The sequence below is a fragment of the Acanthisitta chloris genome, unplaced genomic scaffold (assembly GCF_000695815.1).
Source record: "Acanthisitta chloris isolate BGI_N310 unplaced genomic scaffold, ASM69581v1 scaffold4455, whole genome shotgun sequence".
Classification (NCBI taxonomy): Eukaryota; Metazoa; Chordata; class Aves; order Passeriformes; family Acanthisittidae; genus Acanthisitta; species Acanthisitta chloris.
In genome coordinates this window covers 37,370-57,865 of record NW_008675222.1, presented here as the reverse complement: position 1 = coordinate 57,865, position 20,496 = coordinate 37,370, and the positions used below count along the sequence as shown (strand labels likewise).

Sequence of the window (20,496 nt, the reverse complement as noted above, 5' to 3'; positions counted from 1 at the left end):
TCACTCTCCACAGGGTGCTCTCCAGCCTCTCAGGAACAGCTCCAGCATGGGTTTGACACAGGACCGCAAGTCCTACCAGGAACTCTGCTCCAGTGTGAATCTTTTCTTTCCTTGGGTCTGTAGGTCCCTGCCAGGACTCTGCTCCAGCATAGACTCCCCATGAGTTCACAGCCTTCTTTGGGAAGCCACCTGCTCTGGCATGGGTCTCCTCCACAGGCTGCAGGTGGATCTCTGTACCCTGTTAGTCTCCATGGGCTGCAGGACAGCTGCTTCACCATGGTCTTCACCATGGACTGCACGGGATTCTCAGCTCTGGTGCCTAGAGTACCTCCTCCCCCTGCTTCTCCACTGACCTTGGTGGCTGCAGTTGTCCCTTTCATATATTCTCTCTCCTCTGGTCTCTCTGGTCACAATTATTTCTGTGCAATAACTTTTTTCTGTTCTTAAATGTGTTATCCCAGAGGTGTTACTACCATCACTGATTGGCTTGGCCTTGCCGCAGTGGCAGGTTCGTCCTGGGTTTGTTCTGGGAGCCACTGGCATTGGCTCTGCTGGACATGGGGAAGCTTCTAGCAGGTTCTCACAGAAGCCATCCCTGTAGCCCTCACCACCACCACTGCCAAAACCTGGCCACGCTAAACTAAGGGGTAACAAACATACAGAAATCTCTAGCTGAGTCTATGGTGTTGCTAGGTCCCTCTCCAGAGTGGGATACAGCTGGTAGCAGAGCTCTTCCTGATCCAACAGGACAGGTCCACACTTACAGCAACCTTCCTAACTGTTCCCTTGTGTCCTGGCTGTGCATTTTCCAGATACCACTGTGAGGAATATTTGAACATCTAAAGTCAACTTTTTTCATAGTAGACGAATTTCTAACACATTTGTCCCTATTAGGAATATGCTTAGGACTCCAAAGAATATGTTAAGGACTTAGCTTTCTTCAAGCTATTTCTTTCTCCTATTTTGCATAGCTACAGATGACATGAAACAGACACTGATGACAGTGGCAGAGGAATAATTACAGGCCTTGTTCCATGCCCTGTCTTGGATGAACAGGAAGAGTGTGCTGAAGGAGTCTGAACACACTGTTTTTGTAGAGTGTGCTGGTATTTCCTAATGTGTGAGTCATCTGAAAATTCCTTGGTCCTTTCGCTATGTTGTCTTTTCAGGTCTCACAGCAAAGTCACTGGACAAAATGTCATCCTCAGTCACTGCAGGTCTCCACTGCCTGTTTCTACTGGTCTTACCATGCTGCCAGACATCACAGGACTCAAACTTCAATCCATTCCAATATGTAGTGAGTATCCTTTCCCAGACCTATTGGTTTTCATTTGGTCACTGCTTGTAGCCCCCTGATGCTCTCCTTTACATCCACAAAACCTTGGAGGAAGTCAGGATAGAACCAGGTGGGGAAACTGAACCTGGAGTGTGTAAAAGAGATGGAGAAATCCAGAAACTGGGCTCTTTTTTCTTTCCAGTCTTCATCAATACCATGAGTTATAGAAAGCCATTTTATATTTTGTCAGGTACGTGGCTTTGTTAACAGACAGTTTCTGCAAAAATAATCCCTGACAAAAAAGGACAAAAGAGGAACAGAGAAAGCAAGGGTTTGACCAAATGGAAGTTAATATAGTCTGGTAAATAAAATTAGTCTATAGATCTACCAACTCTAGGTTATCACAATTATTATCAAACTAGAAAATACTTCTTCTCCAGTGTGAGAGAATGGAGAACCTCCTTTTTTGAGCAGGTTGAAAAAAGAAAAGGAAACATGAAGAGGAAGGTGGAATCTCCTTAAGCTGTTTCTACCACCATCCTCTGCCTTGGCAAACCAAGGTATGTGTGGTTCCAGCAGCCTCATCTGCTCTTCAGCAGATATCTAATAGTGACCAAGTATCTTGTTTGCTCTGGGTTTTTTCAGGCTACCTTTATTTCAGCAGAAAGGAGTTTTCATGAAAAAGCAACACCTTTTTTTTTTAGCATCATTGATCCATGGTACACCCTGCAAATGACTCATTATTTAATGGTGTGAAATATGCAAAGTATTTAGCAACATAGCAATACCCTGCAGTTGTCTGGGAGAACAACTGAGAAAGGAAACCACTGAGTTCAAACCTGGAGGAAGATATGGATCACAGTGGGCTTTCTGTAACTCTTGCAGCCAACCCCTAGTGCGAAGGTGGTACCCCAGCAGTGCAAAAAATGCCAGTACGCCTTTGGATCTTGACTCCAGCACAACTGCAATATGAAGCCCAGATCTAATCATGCACCAGATGGTTCCTTTATGCAAAGAGATGACTTAAGAGTTGCCAAGCTATTCACCCCTTCTGTAAATAAAGGTTTCAGTAGGAACCCAGAAACTGGCAAAGCTGCAAATTTCCTGCCTGCGTCTTTGCTTGTTCTTTAGCCTTTCTTGCTAACGGTGGTGCCAATGTATTTTTAGGGCACAATTAAAAATTAAAAAGGTGATCTGCATTTCACTTGGCTGCACGCTGTGTGAACTCAATTATACTGAAATTGTGCCACCACTGCCCTGGTCAACTGTGTGTTACTGATTGCACCAAAGTAGCTGACCTGGCAACAGATCTGAAGCCAAGACTTTTCAATCTCCTGTCTTCTACTCAGGCTGTCTTTACTGCTGCAGAGATGACAGCTCAAAGCAAAGAAAAAAGCGAAGTGTGAAAAGAGTCCAGTTTCTGGATTCAAAGGCTGAGTGGCAAGGTTTACCAAGCAGTTTGCCAGGCTGGTCCAGGCCTACGTACACTGCATCAGTCCTTTAGCCAGTTTGTAGCTCAGACACAGAAATCCTTCTAAGCTGAGGCAGTTTCTGGCAGAGATATGCAAAGAGGCATCTGCAAACAGTACATCCCTTAGCTGGTGTTTAACTTTTCCCTGCTTGGAAGATAGTAATATTTTCTTTAAGGAGAAAGATGGGGTTGGAGGTTGGAGGGATGGGGCTAAGATTAGTGTGAAAATTTTTTTTGTGTCAGTATTTTCAGCACTTTCACCGACAACAGCAGATAAAGCTTCACTTTGTTTTCCTTACAGAGCTTTACTCTCTTTTTTTCCCCCAGATTGACAGTCCAGTAGGAGAGGAAAGCTTCCATTCAGAGATGCAAAGGCAGAAGCGAAACAGTATGTACACAAATGTATGGTATCAGAACAGGCTTCTAGTAAGTCAAGGGTGAAATCACTATTAGGGACAGCATCTCTTGAGATACTGAACTGGGACCATCAAGGGGGAAGGATTGTGGTTTAACCCCAGCTACACACCACCGAGCCACTTACTCTCCTCCAGTGAGATGGGGAACAGAATCAGAAGGATAAAGTGAGAAAACTCGTAGGTTGAGATAAAAATGGTTTCATCATTAAAGCGAAAGAAGGAATTAATTCACTACTTCCCATTGTCAGGCAGGTTGTTCAGCTGTCTCCAGGAAAGCAGAGCTTTCCAGGTCCCTCTGGATGACATCCATGAAACAACATATATCAGCACAGCTTGTATGCAAGTTGAAATACATATTTAGAAAATAACCCAGCCTCTTAGCTGGACAGGAGGAACAAGATAATCCTATATGGCCTCAGTCTGTGGCTGTAAAACCATCCAGTTACTGACTCAAAGGAGAGAATGGATGAGACAGGCTTTCTCTGTATATATTGTGCCATTTTTATCAGCTTTCTATTGCTCTGTAATCTGGCTTTTGTGAGACAAGTAGCAGATAAAACACATGCAGAATTTCTGCTGAGTGGGAAGGAAGAAGATTTCCTAAGCAGAACAACACACTAAGCTACCATAAAATAGCAGCAAAGAGCCCAGATGCCAAACTGGAAGCCATCAATTTGTGATTTAGCCTCGCACACAGCTTTTCAGTCCCATTCTATTTCTCTTTCAGTGCTTATTTTTAACCTTCTCACTATGGACTATGCCGTTGACATTGAAGTAAGCCTTATGGATTCATCTTATCTGGAGCAAATCAGACAGTATTTCAAGAACTTTGAACTTCCAATTTCAATGAATATTTCGGATGCAGAAATAACAGTTTCAAATATTGACATTACAACAGGTGGGTTGGTTATTGATTTTTATATTATGGATAATGTGCTTTGTGGTCCATATTTGATGACTCTCACTTTTACCACCCATCACACTTAGAAATCAGCAAACCTGAACCATCTGTGCTGCCAGCTGAAAGACCTAGCAAGACTGAAGCTCTAGCACAAAACAGCATCTTTTGTTATCTACGTCCCACCACTCCTCTTTATATAATGTTGGCATTAGGAATAGCTCTGAATGCTTTTCTTTTCCTAAGGAAGGGACAAAGCCAGAGGAAGCCTGAGCCAAAGGATTTTGCTCCAGCTTGGCTAACAAGCGCTCTGAGTTACTTTCAAGTTTCAGGAAGCTGCAACAGTGGTTATCAGACTGTTTACTTCCCTCCTCCTGTACTTGGAACATAAATCGCTGTGAGAGGCTGTACTCTGACCCTGACAGAGACAAGCTGCATGAGATACAGTGTTTTCCTGTATAACTCACTTATCGTATTCTTACGGGGCAAGATATCAAGCAGGTTTTATTACATTAGTTGTAGTTGTGCAGCATCACATCTGAGTAACAAATACAGTGGAGGATATAGAAACACACCAAACATTTACAACACCAGAGGAGATTTGGTATCTTCTTATCGCTGGCTCATAAAGCAATGAAAGGAACTGTTCATCAGTTCCCAAAACAACATGCAAATACATCTTCTAAAGGCCTTCAGGGTCACATGTAATACGTGAAAATAATTTTGTTAATATCTTACTTTGCTAATGACACATTAAGAGCAGAAAAACTGAAAGTGTTGTGTTGGGGTTTCCTTCTGGTTTGGGTTTGGGGTTTTTTAGAGACACAATGTCTTTAAAGCATTTTGGATGATAATCTTACCTTCTCTCACACAGCATCTGTCAGGATACAGTCAGAATGACACAACACCTCACTAGCCACCAGGACTTTGGATGATAAATACATGCTCTCACAATATTTAATGTCCTATACATTTGCTTTCAGATCAGGCAATATAGAAATATCCAGTCTGACAGCTATCACAGACCATGGCCAACATGCCATGTAAATTTTTAGGATCAGACTTCACATTTCCATTCAGTTACTTAAAAGTAATTGATCAAAATTATCTCTGTACTATTCTGGTTACCATTTCTGGTTAGTTATTTACAATCAGTAGAGTAAGAGCTGCAAGGCATCAGATCACCATGTTTGCATGATTCAAGTGAACTCGCAAGAAGGGCAACATTTAGTTGAGATCATGAAGATACAAAAAGATAAATATTTATCATGCAAATGTTATGCCCTGTTCACCATTCTCATAGTATTTCTCTATCTGTCTGACACTAGTCTGTTGGCCCAGTGATGAGAATAGTAGCTGTTGTTCCTGTGAAAATGGCTATGCCTGGCCAAGCACGGTGTGCAGTGACATGATCCCCTGCCCTTCTGACAGCACAAAACCTGACTGGACCTGTGGCTACACACAGGAAATGCCTTTCTATGGGCCTTACTGTGAGCCTCAGACTGAAGGTAAGGAGACACAGTGCTGAACTTCATCACTGTACAACTCATATACAGCTTAGAAGTGAGAATAGTGTTAAAAGGTGGGATAAAGCAGCACATCAGGACTGAGCTGGCTACCACATTGCCTGTGGATGTGGAAAGTCTTTAGAGATGGTCTAGAGCTCTTCTCCTTGTGATATGGGCCCACCTTGACCCAAGCACTTGCAGACATTTAGTGACGTGCTGGAGCTTGGGTACAATGCTCCTCCACTGCATGAACATGCCCTTATATGGACCCAGCTTAGAAAATTATAGTATCTCTCAAAGTATTTTATATTATTTTCTGCCATTGAATCACCTTCTGAATGTATTGTCTTCTGAAGATATGTGCAACTTTGCATCAGCAGGACAGGGAGTCTAGATATTTAGAAGGCATCTAAATTAGATATAGAATATTAGGAGAATCACAACTTTCCTATTATACAGATGAATCTTGGCAAGTTGTAAACATTTTAAGTGGAAATAGGGTAGATGTAGATTCCATATTAGGAAGATATTAAAAAGAGTGGTGAGACATTGGAACAGGTTGTTCAGAAAAGTTGTGAATGCCCCATCCCTGGAAGCATTCAAGGCCAGGTTGGGAGGTGGGCCTGGATGATTTTTAAAGGTCCCTTCCAACCCAAACCATTATATGATTCTAAGATTCTATGATTAAGTTAGAAGAAAAAGCTAAAGAAATCACTTTGTAAGAATTGGGTTTGATTATTTTGCATGTATTTTAATATCTTTCCTTACAGACTCATGTGGTATGGGAGAGCCCATTGTAACGGATATATCAGTCAGACTCGATGTAGACTTTTCGGATGATCTCAAGGATCCTTCCTCTCATTTATACAAAGAGTACAAAGCTGACCTTGAAAAAGCGGTAATGGCTTTAGCTTTCCATCTCTGAAGGTAGACAGCCCTTTTAGAAATACAGTGTTCACACTATATGTCTGGGACATAGAGTGGCCTGTCACTCCCATTGTGGGGAGCTGGGCAGTATGCAGCTGTGGTAGCTACAAAGTGAGCCAAAGCCAACTCCTCTGAAAGGCAAGGACAGTATTCCCATTCATTTCAATATATCGGCTGACAGGGAAGTATTTAGAAATCTTTTACATCTAAAGTGCGACCAAAAAAATCACTTTATTGGTCCTAGCTTAAATCCACGTGAGCACACATGGAATGAAACCATCAAAAGATACTTACCCCATGACAATGGAGAGAGCACCAGAGGCATTCTATCAGATATGCTGCATGCCCTTACTCACATCAGTCTTGAATGGAGTGTTTCCTATTTTAAGCACACTAGAGTAATCTGCAGAGGATTTGTGTCATGTCATATGTCTTTGTTTACAGTTCAACACCAGCTACAGATGTTTACCAGGCTTTGTATCAGCAACAGTAACTAGTTTCAGGTAAGCAAATAATTTCTTTTTTCCTGGAAGACACAAATGCTTCTGTCCAGTCTCAAGGAGACACAAGTCAGCAAAGACTAAATTCACTCTGTCTAGAACCCATGCCCAGTATACACATACTGAATGACAGATAACCAATGCAAAGGAAAGCCCAACTATGAGCATGGAAATAAGATTGCTGGTAAAATTCACGCCTGTGCAAAAGTCCAAGAAACATAATCATTCTCCATCTAGATCAAAGCTTTTTAGGGGAAAGACTGAGTTCCATGCAAAAGGGGAAAAGGATGCAAATAAACCTAACAATTTTCTAGGTCATGAGGAAGATGAATTAGTACATTGACTCTGGATATAACATTGGATCTGGATAAAAGAGACATTACTTATGTCCACACATATTTAAATGCAGTTGTATTTCCCTTCTAAGGGAAGTTTACTAGAAATAAAGATGTTCATTCTTAGGGAAGAGTTGTAGAACAACCTTCTTGTATACCAGAGCAAGTCTTGAGTCCCAACAGGAGCCTTCACAGGTGAGCCCTGTGACGCCTTCCCAGCCATGCAAGACAGGTTATCACAAGATAGAAAACTGCTAATATACAAGGTTATTCAATTCTGATTCTTCTCTCCTTCTTGTATCTGTTTAGTCCTGGAAGTGTTTTTGTGAACTACCAAGTAAAAGCAGGAGCAGCAAGCTTCAATCAGATTGCAAATTCCAACAAAGCTGTACATCAATTTTTAGATTCATCATACCATCTAAACCCTGCTACCTTCAGAACAGAAATAACTGGTAAGTTTAAAGCTTTCTCAGGACTCTCCTTTAAGCTTTACTTTAGTATTTCTAACCTGTATCATGTAGCTGCCTTATACTGTTGATTATTTGGCACTGGACCTTCAGAAAACATTTATTTCTCTAGCTGTTTCATTTTATCCTGTGCCACCAAATCATAGGACTTTCTTGAGAGGCCCATGCATGCAGTACCTCCCATGGAAAACCAAAGCCTTCCAGCCACTGCATTGAACAGTTAATGACTGGACTTGATGATCTTAGAGGTCTTTTCCAGCCTCAACAATTGTATGATCCCTGATGCACTCTCTCCAAGGGGAGAGAGATTGAACACCTGTAAGTTCACCTCCAGAACTGAGACAGCTCTTAGCATGTCAGACTGCCACCACTTCCTACTCCTTAATGCAAAACAAAAACCTCTTGCAGTTTACATGAGAACACATTTCCCTTGGCTTCACTGGCACATTTTCCATGCTGCTGCTGGACAGTGTGTTACAATTCAGTTGTTTGATCCAGTGCCCTGGAGATGCCACACTCTTAATGCACTGAGTGCTGGACTGTCTGTCTCAGAGCATTGCTTCAATCTCGTTGCTTCTCCTCCCAATTTATCTACTTAGAAAGTAGTGGTGGTGCTAATATTTCTGGCTCTCTGCATAAGACCTTCTGAGATCTTTGGCTGACAAAGACAGTAGAAGAATATGTTAAGGGAAAATCGCATGGCTTATATCAGAGGTCCTGCAACTGATGTTGAGTGCATATTAGTTGTCAAGCACCTGGGGTCCCCATGAGATGAAAGACACCATATAGAACTGAGCTGAAATGACAGTAATGCAGAATGTTTCTCTCTGTCTCCCCAGATCAGGCAAACTTCACTGTGAGACCCTCAGACATTTTTGAAGGAGATACAGTAAGATTGATTTGTGAGATAAATTCAGCATCTGACAATGTGACCTGGTATCACTCGACTGAAAGCATCTCAATCAGCTTCCGGTATTCCATAGAAGGAGACTTAAGCATCGGAAGATCGATTCTTAAAATTACCAATGTTACAAAGGAGGATTCTGGTATGATTTTCTGTCATTAAAACAGCAGATGTAAATGTCTTGTGTGGCTAGTTCTATAAAAAGCAAAGATTAATGCAGTGAGTGCACTTTGCTAGGGTAAATGTGAAAATCATGCTGCCCCTCATAATTTTCATGTGTTATTTTCGGCAGTGAACAACATACTGACTGGCAATGCCAGCAAGATGTGAACTGACTGAAGTGACTATACCTGCTTGGGTGTTCTCAGTGCCAGGCTTCACTACTGTACCACAGGAGACAGTGCTGACTGCATGGCTGTGAGGACTTCCCACCCTTTTGGTGTGGTTGAATTTTCCTGCTTCGCACACATAACCTAACTAATGAGAGCTTGGAGTTGCAGTTTTTCATGTGTTCATGTTTAGGGCTTTTTGAAAGTCAGAAACAGGTAAAATGGTGGCATTTTACCTGGAGGAGTTATCAGGGGAATTATTTTGTCTTATCAGAGCTTGGCCTCAAGCTCCCACTCAGTTATTCTCTTTGGACCATGAATTCTACATTCAACTTCAGAAAAAAATAGCCTGTGACCAGGTATTTGGGCAGAATTATGCAAGGTAGGAAGCATGGGTCCAAATTTCTCTGAACTGAGGATGCCCTGAACCTTGGTGCCTCCACTCCTATGTAAGAGCTCTACTCACTTGGCTATCCCAATGGGGAAGGAGAACCCATACAACTAAAGTGTGAAGGAAGTTTGGAGCTCTGGCTGCCAATTTCAAAAACAAGCCTGGCTGCAGCCAGGGAAGTCATGCCTGAAACAGTGGCTAACAAATGCTCTTCTCTCTTTGGCAATACCTTCTGAGCAGACTAAGAGCCTACACTCAGAGGTCAGCTCTGATGGAATCCATCCATCTCTCACCCATTCTGTATAGGAACCTTTTGCACAGTCAGTCCATGTTCTTACTGTAGCATATTACTACCAGAAGGACAATGGACAATATACAGATCCCAAACACACCAACTCACCCAGATTTTAAGTATTTCAGTCCCAGAATACTGGTCTCTTCTCATGTACCCATCCAGACTGAACCCTAATTTGGATACATTTGGCACCAGGAGCCTGCAGAAGGCAGATTGTGTTCTGCAGATGACCTGAGGGTACATGTTGATTAGCAAGTAGCAGAGCCACTGCAGAGCAGAGAGATGTGAAAACTAGATGTGGAAGTAGGTCCTCGTTCCAAATATAGTGGCAAAACAGCAAAACTGTTCTCAATGTGTAGATGCTGTCTATGCTTTACAGGTCCCTATATGTGTAATTTCACAAGAGAAGTTCCGTCGTACAGAGTGATACACGTAGCCACGAAAACACTAAATGTCTTTCCACTAAATGTCACTGCAAACAGAAAGGACATTGATGTTCCATGTAACAGTCCTGAAATGCAGACAAACAGTCCTGTGCTGTCCTGCTGCATTGAGAAACAGCTACCATCACTTACTGTTGACTGGAAAGTAAATGGAGAAATCAATATTACAGGTAAGGTTAACAAAAGATTGTCTTTCACCTGCTGGGTTGGTTTGTACTTCTAAGGTCTCCTCCTAACTGGCTAACCCGAAGACCAAGTCCTAGGATGAATACAGGGTATGCTCAAAAGATGTGTGTGAGGAGAAGGTACAAACTCCACACGTGTTGTGCAAGTGCCAGTGGAGTTCTGGGCATTTCCATGCAGTGTTCAGACACTGATGCCTTAAACTGTGCCATTCTGGGTGGAAATAGCTGCCTGGACCAGCATTTGCACTGATTTTTTCCAAAAAGCTTGTTTCTGCATTGTCTAATTCTGAGAGCAAGGATGAGTGCATCAGTCTCTACTGCTATCTCCAGAATCATCCTTGGGGTATAAAGAGCTTCCATGTACCACATACCAAGATTGGGCAGCCAAGAGAGGCAGGTGTTGCACTATGAAACAGTTGCAGCATAGCTAAATACTGAGAGCGCAGTTTCGCTCGTAACCTTTAGTTGTGATATATCACATACCAGTTGAGTCAGTGACATCCCACAAATTTTTACTTCTAATATAAGGAGTTAGTAAAGCATTAAGTAAATGTGTTACAAAGAGTTACAAAATAACATCAACAGAAACGCTCATAAATGTCTATGAACCATCATCCTAAATGGTCTACTGCCCTCTTAATATTTTATGTGTATGAATTAACTGTTTATTGTTAACTATTTGCTCTAAATGAAGTTTAGCAGAAAGCAGAAAAATGAGAGAAAACCTTCGAAGTTCACATGCACAGTCATTTCTGCTGAAGACAGGTACTGGTGTGCTGAAGTGCTTGCAGAGAGGGGGGGATTCTGGCCTACTGTGATGAGCTGTTTTGGCCTTGATTCCATGTGGTCAGGCTTTCCCCCAGGAACTCTACTGTGCTCTGCACTCATTTCAGATGCACTCTCAGCTGCAGCATGGGACAGCTTTAGTGCTTATAGCTAAATCAGCACTCTTCAGACTTAAAGTTGGATGACAGTCAAATACCTCCAAATTTTTATTTCAAAATCAGATGACATTAAGATCTGCAGTATTTACTCCTGTTTTGCTTACCTTTACTCATCTTAAGTATCACAAATAATGACATTTGGCTAAACCAGAATACTCTTTGTTATTTCCAAGCAATGTTGTTCTCAGACTGGTTTTGGCATTAGGTGCCCAGAACTGTGCCATCTTCAGGCCTTTGGAAAATTACTATGAGTGTTGCTGGAGTAAAAGATGTGGACAAACTTCAGCAATGATGGGTTAAAAGTGCTATGCTGTCAATTAGATACAAACCCACAAGGTTTTCCTCAGCTAGAGTGATTGCTTGGGATTTCCATAGGTATTTTTGGACATACATAGCCATTCAAGCTATGTTTATTTCTCTCCAGGAGTCGCCAGTTTGAGTGAAAACTGCACTGAATACAAGCTCAACATCAATGAATCACTATGTTCACCTGAGAAATCAGGTGCAGTGACAACATACACATGTGAGATCCAGACAGGACAAGGCGCCAGGGGTAGTGAAAGCATCAGAGTGACTTACCTCTGGAAAGGTAAGAGTCAGGTAGCATGTGACAGACCACCAGCTCTTTAACATGTAGGTGTCCTCTGTGACACACAGCATTTGTAAGCAAATGTTTATAAGTGACTCTCGATGTGACATTTGTCTTGTGTTGTCTCAGCCCATGTGACAATATCTTCAAGCACAAACTCAATAGTTTCCAAGGGATATGCATTCAATCTAACGTGCAGAAGTACTGTGAGCAATTATGACAGTATCAGCTGGAAAATCCAGTCTGGAAGCAGTACAAAAACAGTGGACTGTGATATGTGCATCAAAAACAGAAAATTTCCAGCCACATCTGAGCTCTCAGTGAAATCTGCCACACAGGACTGGAACGGTGAGTAAATATGGTCTTATTGGCTACAAAGGTAATGAAAACTCTGTACCAGATCATTTCAGCATCCATATCCCTGCAAATCACTGTGAAGCCTGGCCACAGTAAATTAAAAAAACCCCACAGTTAAAATTATAAGTGTTGGAGGACAGCAAGGCATGATACTGCCAACAGCACTGTACTTGTTCAGTAGTAGGGCTTACTACCACGCTAAAGCTGAGGAGCACTTCTGTTGACTGAGACATGGTTTTTGTGACACTTCTTTCAGGCACCTACATCTGCACATTCTCCCAGAAAAACTTGGAGAGTTCTGCCAATATGTCAATCGAGGTTATTTCCTTGCCCCGGAAGCAGAACATCATGATAGACCCCGTTAGAGCATCGATAACGTGCAACAAGCCACAAGCCCTTGAGTGCTGCATAAGTGCAAATACCACGGAAAATTACACTGTTAGATTTGTGGTTCCGCAAAGTAATCTTCAAGCTGGTAAGACACGATAACTTGTGGAAGCATGAGTTTCACTATATGTCACAAAGCAGCCTCTGGGTTTTTTCTTTTCAGTTAGGTCTGTGTAACCAGTTCATACTTACCACTATTATGATGACTCACAAGTACTCCTGAGGGTGTAAAAAAAGGGAAATAGCCTTTTTCTAGGATGGTTGGTATGACTGGGGAACATGGCTGGGATTAATAGAAGAGCAACTGAAGCCACTGCTGTAGTGATAAATACATAATAGGTAAATTTAATGTTTGGTTTGCCTTGCCAGTCAGGGAGAAGTGGAATCCTTACCCTTGTTCAGATCAGAAACTGCTGAACTCCATTATTTGCTTTTATCTTCCACTTTGCCACTTTTGTGAACTGAGTATTTTGAGGAAACTTCACTTAAGAAAATATACTAATTCATGAAAAATGTAGATGAACCCATTGAGAATGAAATTCAAAGAACTATTCAATTTTCTTTGAGGATACAGGTAACACATCTTTAACAGCACAAAAGCCTAAGCTTCTGTATCTTCAAATTTAGAGTGATTCTGCAGGTTCCCGGACATGTTTTTATATACTGAAAGTTTTCGAGTGGGTTACAAACTAATTGGTTTGAATGAAAGCAAAAAAATCCACCTAAACTAACTTAGAAAACACGTGAGTGTGCAAAAGCAACTGGGTAAAGTGTAAAGCAGGTGGAGACTGAGGGATCCTTCAGTAGCTAATAAAAATTTCAGGATCTTCTCAGAAGAGACTGCAGCCAGGGACCCTCAGGCATACTGAAAAGCAATGGGAGTGTGGTACAGATCATGAGTTCAAAAGAACCATATAAGAACAGCAAAAAAGTATCCCAGGCTAAATGAAACACCTGTGGTAGAAGCAGGAAGAGGATTCTCCAAAATTATTTCCAAAGCAAGTTTTTGTTCCTGTGCAGTTAAGAGGGTTTGGGCAGGATTTGCTCATACACCAGTAATGGAAAAGGTATTGATCATGCAGCAGCTGCCAGATTTATTAAGTGGAGTGTAAGAGGCAGAGATCAGCACACAGAGAGGAAATTTTACCACAAAGAAAGCTTTTTTTCTAGGACTCACAGAAAAGAAAGCTTTGCCGAAGCTTTCTGCTCTTGAGCCCAAATCTGTTAACCTGCCATAATCCTTCCATACAGAGGAAAAGAAAAATGGCAATTTGCTTTGCTACGTGTCCAGTTACACAGAAGAAGATTGTAGCAGTGACAAAGAGATAACAACATATTGTAAGTTTACAAACCGCATTGGACAGGGAGTCAACAGTGAATATATAAGACTGCAAGTGATACCTGGTAAGGAAAAGGTTACTATTTATAGCTGTTAAATATGAGATCTTTGTTAAATCAGATGCCACAAATTCATCACCAATGATGTTTAACTGCTAAATCCAGTTTTGATGCTTAGTTTTGACCAGAGTTTGGATGTTTCAGCTTTTGATTCTAAATTAGAAAGAAAGAAATATTGCATATTCCCATAATGCAGAAATTTTTCCCCGTAATAATGGTGCCTACAGTTGAATCAGTGTATCTGACAGATTTCACTTTCTTAGGCAATAAATATGCAGACACTTTAATTTCTTCAATCAGCAAATACTTACTGATATGACTAACCCAATTAAGGCCACTTAGCCAGACTATTTAATCAAAAATATGTTCAGGCCTCATTTAGGTATTAATGAACTTCCTGTTAGTGCTACAGCAGCACTGAGTCCCTTAGCAGAATAAACTGCGTGAATTATTCCTCATATAGTGGTTGCTATAATCCCACTCCACCTCTGTCTAATCCTGTAATCTAACAGATAAATCCTAAAACTCTGGGTATTGGTTTGTTCATTTGGTTCAGTGCTAAAAAACTGAAGCTTTATTAGATTTCCTTTTCAATTTCATGATTCATAAAAACTGAGAATGCAGGACATATACCTCCTGAAAGGTCATAATTAATGAAGATACTGAGGTGAAATCCTAATTTAAAGACCCTTGAAGTTCAGGAGGTCACAGGTTTGATGGGGGTAAACTATTAATCTCTGCTTCTTCTTTTCTATATCTATGTCTTTTCTTTCTACAGCAAATAAAGTTTCCTGCAAAGACCCATCAGGCACTGGAATAGAAGGGAGCACATTAATAAAGCCATGCCGTCAGTCAGATAATCCAGATGGTTTTACCCGAGGCAATATAACTTACAAGTGCACCAACGGCTCATGGAAAACTGAAAAGAATGAATGTCTGTCTACAACAATAAACAATCTGCTGAATAGTGCTGAGGTAACATTTATGAATCTTCCAGAGTTTAGGGTGGCAAGGTGTGGAGGAAGAAAGAGCAAACATTTTTGTTGCATGATTTTTGTTTATCACATTCTAAATTATATGAAACATTAAACAATCAAGCATTAAATTAAAACTTTCTTTTAAAAGATAGAAAGAATATTTGGCTATATCTACACAAGTCAGCAAAAGAGGCAAGGTCCCCTCCTTTGACCCAGAGGGCGTGCACCACTGTGTGGCTGATATCCATATACACTCTGTGTCCCCCAGGCAAGGTGACCTTGTTCATAGCGTCCAGAAGTTGCTGGCCTGGAGTGTTTCTTGAACTATGCTCAGGCATTGCCTGAATGAAAGCTGGTTGACAGAAGCCCAGAGCATGCTACAGTAGGGACAGCTCCAAGGAACTGCCCAACCTTATCCCAAGACCCTGTTTATCATGCCCACCCGCTTGGCACTACAGTTTACAGATAGGTGCCAGGACTCAATTTTCAGCCTCGGCATCCTATCATAGTGCTCTTTGCTTCCACAAACCATCCAGAGTCACCTTTCTGTCAGTGAGGTTAGAGAGGCAAATCTCACATATGTGATGAACTGTTATTTTCCCTTCCAGTCCTTGGTCAACAGCCCTGATGCAAAAGCAAACCTACCTAACTACCTGGCAGACCTTAGCAAACAGACAAAAGATGAGCTGAACATAATAAGCAGTTCTGCAGCAAACCTAGGCGCAATTGTTAGCATGCTGGATATAGTCTCCTCTATCCCAGCAGATGCAGAGGAGCCCATTATTCAGGTAAGGTGCTATTTTAAGTCTTACCTATACCTATCAACCCCTTTGGACCTTTTTGTCACAGGGGATGATGCTGTCTCTGAAGTTTCACAGTTAGTTGGGGTCAGGAACAGGAAAGTATTAAGGGAATGAAACTAAATGACAGCAAAGGTTCGGAAGAGTTTATGAAAAGTCAAAATGATGAAGACAAGGAGCCTATGCATGAAAGAGAGCCTGCTGTATGGTTAGCAACTAGAAACATTCTAGGGACCCACGAACATCTCCAGCATTCTAAGATAGAGGAAAGACAAGGAATGATGGATGAAAACTGTACATGAGCCAGCAATGTGCTTTTGAAGTCCAGAAACCCTACTGTGTCCTGTGTTGCATAACAAGATGTGTGACCAGCAGGTCAAGGGAAGTGATTATGTCCCTCTACTTTGCTCTAGTAAGACCCTCCCTGGGGTGCTGTGTCCAACTCTGGGGTCCCTAATACAAGAAATACATGGACATGTTGGAGCACATCCCAAAGAGGGCCTCAAAAATGGTCAAGGGGCTGGGGCAGCTCTCCTATGAAGACAGGATGAGAGAGTTGAGGTTGTTGAGCCTGGAGAAGAGAAGACTCTAGGGAGAGAGACATTATTGCAGCCTTTCAATACTTAAAGGGGCTTTTTAGTGACAGGACAAGAGGCAATAGTTTAAACTGAAAGAGGGCAGGTTTAGATTATACATTAGGAAGAAATTATTTACTGTGTAGGTGGTGAGACACTGGAATAGATTTACCAGAGGAGTTGTGGATGCCTTGTCCCTGGAAGAGTTCAAGGTCATGTTGAATGTCCCTTCCCCTGGCAGGGAGGTTGGACTGAATGACCTTTAAATGAGAAAACCATTCTGTGATTCTATGATTCCACAACCAGAACTAAGAATTAAAACAAAGTCTGTAATAGGAATAGGGAGAATAAATGCCAGGGGCCATGATCTAGCAAGGAAAATAAATTGGATATTACAACAAATGAATAATAAAAGAAATCTTAGAAATACTTGGAAACCTTAATTGTGAAGCAGAGACGAAAAGCACTGCTCTTCTGAGTAGAAAAGTGCAAACAGACTTGATGGTTTTTAGCTCGAGAACCCTACATGAGAGAGACTAAGACAGCAGAAGGGCTGAGAAAGAAGGGAAAGATGACTGGACAAGAAAAAATACTAAGTAATATGTAAAAAATATAGACACATGGCTCCACCTTTGGAATCCTTCACTTGAAAATAGAGCATGCAGGGGGTTAGCAGCTGAAGGTTTCACATGGATTGAGAAAAATAAGAAAATGCTGGGCTTTTTCAAAAGGCAATTCTAGGACCATGCATAAATTACCATCAGAAACAGCAATGGTTTGTATGGAATTTCAGAAACTGCATTATTCTGTTGTTGTTCCAGAATTTCCTCTCCACAGTGGACTTAATTGTTAATGATTCCACAACTCAAGCATGGACAAGCCTAACTACAGAGAAGACACAAAAAAGTTCGCTGTTACTGCAGTCAGTAGAACAGTTTTCCCTGAACCTCCAACCAGTGAATAACACCATTCCTCCTGTTTTTGTAAACAGTGTTCAGCTACATGGTATAGTTATCAAGGAAAATAACAACTTAGATTATAATATGTCCTTCAACAGTTCAGACAGCCTCACAGTTAATGTGCTCATTGGTGAAAATGAAATTCAGACTTTAACCCAAAATTCAACCATTGTCAGTGTGATGTACTCAAAACTTGGACGTATTTTGCCCCAGAATCAGTCTGAGCGTTTGAATGGCTTATTGATAACAACAACTGTGAGCAGCAACAGAAGCCAGAATTTTGCTGTTAATATGACATTTTCAAAGCAAAACTCATCTCTAAAGATGCCCAAGTGTGTCTTTTGGAACTTCACACTCAACAAACCAGGTGGGGACTGGGATACTCGTGGTTGCACACCTACAGAGGAAGAAGATTATGTCATTTGCTCCTGCAATCACTTGACATCATTCTCCATTCTGATGTCACCTGATAAATCCTCCCAGCTAGTGTTTGAAGATTACATTTCCTATGTTGGCTTGGCCATTTCAATCTTGAGTTTGGTGGTCTGCATTATAATTGAATCCTTGGTCTGGAAATACGTGACAAACAACACAACCTCCTATATGCGCCATGTCTGTATACTCAACATAGCTACATCGCTCCTGATTGCTGACATTTGGTTCATTGTCACTGCCTCCATCAATGATCAAAACCAACAGATGAGCAGACATGTCTGTATTATGGCCACGTTTTTCATCCATTTGTTCTACCTCTGTGTGTTTTTCTGGATGCTCAGCCTGGGTCTCATTCTTTTCTATAGACTGGTCTTCATCTTACATAACACAAGTAAGACTGCTCAGAAAGCAGTGGCATTCTTCCTGGGATATGTGTGTCCCTTTGTCATTGCGGTCATCACCATCGCTGTCACACTACCAAAGAACAATTACACCAGAAAGAATATCTGCTGGCTCAACTGGGAGGACAGCAAAGCTCTCTTGGCCTTCGTCATACCTGCCTTGATCATTGTGGCCACGAATTTGTTCATCACCGCAGTTGTTATAATAAAAATACTCAGGCCAACTATTGGGGATAGGTCAAGCAAGCAGGAGAGAAACTCTTTGTTTCAAATTGGCAAAAGTGTGGCCATTTTGACACCACTGTTAGGCCTCACTTGGGGATTGGGCTTTGTCACCATGATCAAAAGTAGTCATCAAGCTTTCCGCGTCCTCTTTGCTCTGCTCAATGCTCTGCAGGTGAGTTACATGTATTTTTGTTTCCTCTATGACCATTTGAAGTAGTGACATTCTTGCAGTGCTGTCCTTGGCAGGGCATTAAAACAGCTGGGAAAAGTTCAGATTTGCCTTACACATTCTTATTCTAAAAGGGCTCTTTGGGAAACCTATTCCAGGAATTCAGCAGTATTTAATTTTCTCAGCTGCCTTCACAGATGTGCCTTGTACATAAGGCTGACCTAAAGATAACTTCCAACTTTACCAGCAGCTTTGGGAAGAACTTCACCCCTGAAGATCAGGAAAATAGCCCTATTATGTTCAGGTGGGCAAGCTTGAGCATCTCTGGTCTCATTTACAGTGCACTCAAAGGCATCATATTATGCTTTTGTGGGTTCAAGTATAAACAGCATGAAAGTCACCAAGAACAACTGAGCTGTACTACTAGTAAAGACAGGAACTGATCAAAATACAACAACGTATTTGGGTGGCCTGTAGGATGCCAATACAATGAGATTTCTTAAGGACACAGTAGTTATGTCTACTCTGTCTCTAAGAAGGGCATCAAAACTGTATGCTTCAGACCAAACTCACTTGAATTTTATATTGTGAACCTGCTAGCTTGTCTGGGGAGCATAGGCAGAACATGTGTTCCATACACAAAAGATTCCAAATACATTTGGTGCTAGCACACTATCTGTGTCACTTTGTAGACTAGAAATACACAGGATTTAAGTAGGCCAGACCTGGAGAACTCCTACCACTTCAGCAGTCCATTATGTGATAAGCAACTAGAAAAATGCCCTCTGTCAGAGAGTTTAGAGTTTAAGTAGTCACCATGTATGATGTTTGAGAAAATTATGACATACTGCAATTAAAGGCTGGTGTCATGAATTATCTGTCTCCTAGGGATTGTTCATTCTGGTGTTTGGGACTCTCTGGGACAAGAAGGTAAGAATTCAAACTATTTCTTAATTAATGTGAAAATGCTGTTGGAATTTGAACAAAATTTCTGTATTTACCAAAGGATTAATTTTTTTGACAAACAGATACAAGAGGCCTTGTTGAAGCGGAATTTGACATCCAAATGGAGTTCGCAACAATCAAAGGTTAGCACCTTGACCTAAGAATCTATTTCAGTTACTGCTGAACAGTCTAACATTCTCCAAGAGTCTCTTAAGCCAAATGCACTTTATATTCTGGATTATAGTCACAGATGACACTAACAACATAAATATGAATATACACCGTTTTTCAAAGTTCATTATTTCACTTAAAATTGGTAAAAAATGAGAAAGAAGGTTAGTGCACATTTGCTCTAGGTTCCACAAGAACTAAACTATAAAATGTATATATATATAACTTCAAGTTAGAAAACAGAAAATTTCTGCAGCACTATTATTTATGCACAACCTGAGAGAAATGCAAAGGTGACTTCTTGGGAAAGATGCCCTTCAGCTATGAACAGGAAAGGATGGAGATACTGCAACTTGAACTCGTGAGACAAAGAGGCGGGTTAGCCTCCCCTTTATGCTGGGAACAGAAAATGAGAGGAAGTATCAATCTTTTGGCAAAATGGTGTCTATGTGTTGCAAAGACTCAGCTTTTAATGAGCAAAAGATGAATGTGCTTCTGGAACTAAGTGGCCTGGGCAAACTCCTAGAAAAGGAGAGACTTTAGTCCCACACCCAGCAAATTCCTGACTTTAACCAAAAACATCCAGTACTTGGGAAAAAAAGATACTAAAGAAAGTCTGGTTGCTTCTCTTCTATCTGCAATTTCTTTGGCCCAGTGACTCTTGCACTCCTCCCTGCACTGAAGAACAGCTTGAATGGGCATCTGGAAATGCCTCTGCACAGAATAGGCATTCTCATTAAAGGGGGAAACCACTTTCACTACCATCTTTAAAATAAAAATAAAGTTTGCACAGTGCCTTAGGAAAATGGCTGTTGAGAA

At 41.3% G+C, this 20,496-nt stretch overlaps 1 protein-coding gene across 1 annotated transcript in view; it reads left to right on the top strand.

Moving 5' to 3' along the window:
- Positions 1-1,195: 1,195 nt before the first annotated feature.
- The window catches only part of GPR116 (G protein-coupled receptor 116), a 22,969-nt gene continuing 3,668 nt past the window's right edge, over positions 1,196-20,496 (top strand). The window contains exons 1-18 of the mRNA XM_009075644.1: positions 1,196-1,297; positions 3,075-3,135; positions 3,891-4,061; positions 5,390-5,569; positions 6,340-6,467; positions 6,941-6,999; positions 7,641-7,783; positions 8,638-8,844; positions 10,097-10,330; positions 11,714-11,878; positions 12,008-12,226; positions 12,492-12,710; positions 13,874-14,026; positions 14,799-14,995; positions 15,606-15,785; positions 17,194-18,564; positions 19,450-19,491; positions 19,590-19,649. Of these exons, the coding sequence (XP_009073892.1) occupies positions 1,196-1,297; positions 3,075-3,135; positions 3,891-4,061; positions 5,390-5,569; positions 6,340-6,467; positions 6,941-6,999; positions 7,641-7,783; positions 8,638-8,844; positions 10,097-10,330; positions 11,714-11,878; positions 12,008-12,226; positions 12,492-12,710; positions 13,874-14,026; positions 14,799-14,995; positions 15,606-15,785; positions 17,194-18,564; positions 19,450-19,491; positions 19,590-19,649 (3,891 nt within the window). The remainder of the gene's footprint in view (positions 1,298-3,074; positions 3,136-3,890; positions 4,062-5,389; positions 5,570-6,339; positions 6,468-6,940; positions 7,000-7,640; positions 7,784-8,637; positions 8,845-10,096; positions 10,331-11,713; positions 11,879-12,007; positions 12,227-12,491; positions 12,711-13,873; positions 14,027-14,798; positions 14,996-15,605; positions 15,786-17,193; positions 18,565-19,449; positions 19,492-19,589; positions 19,650-20,496) is intronic.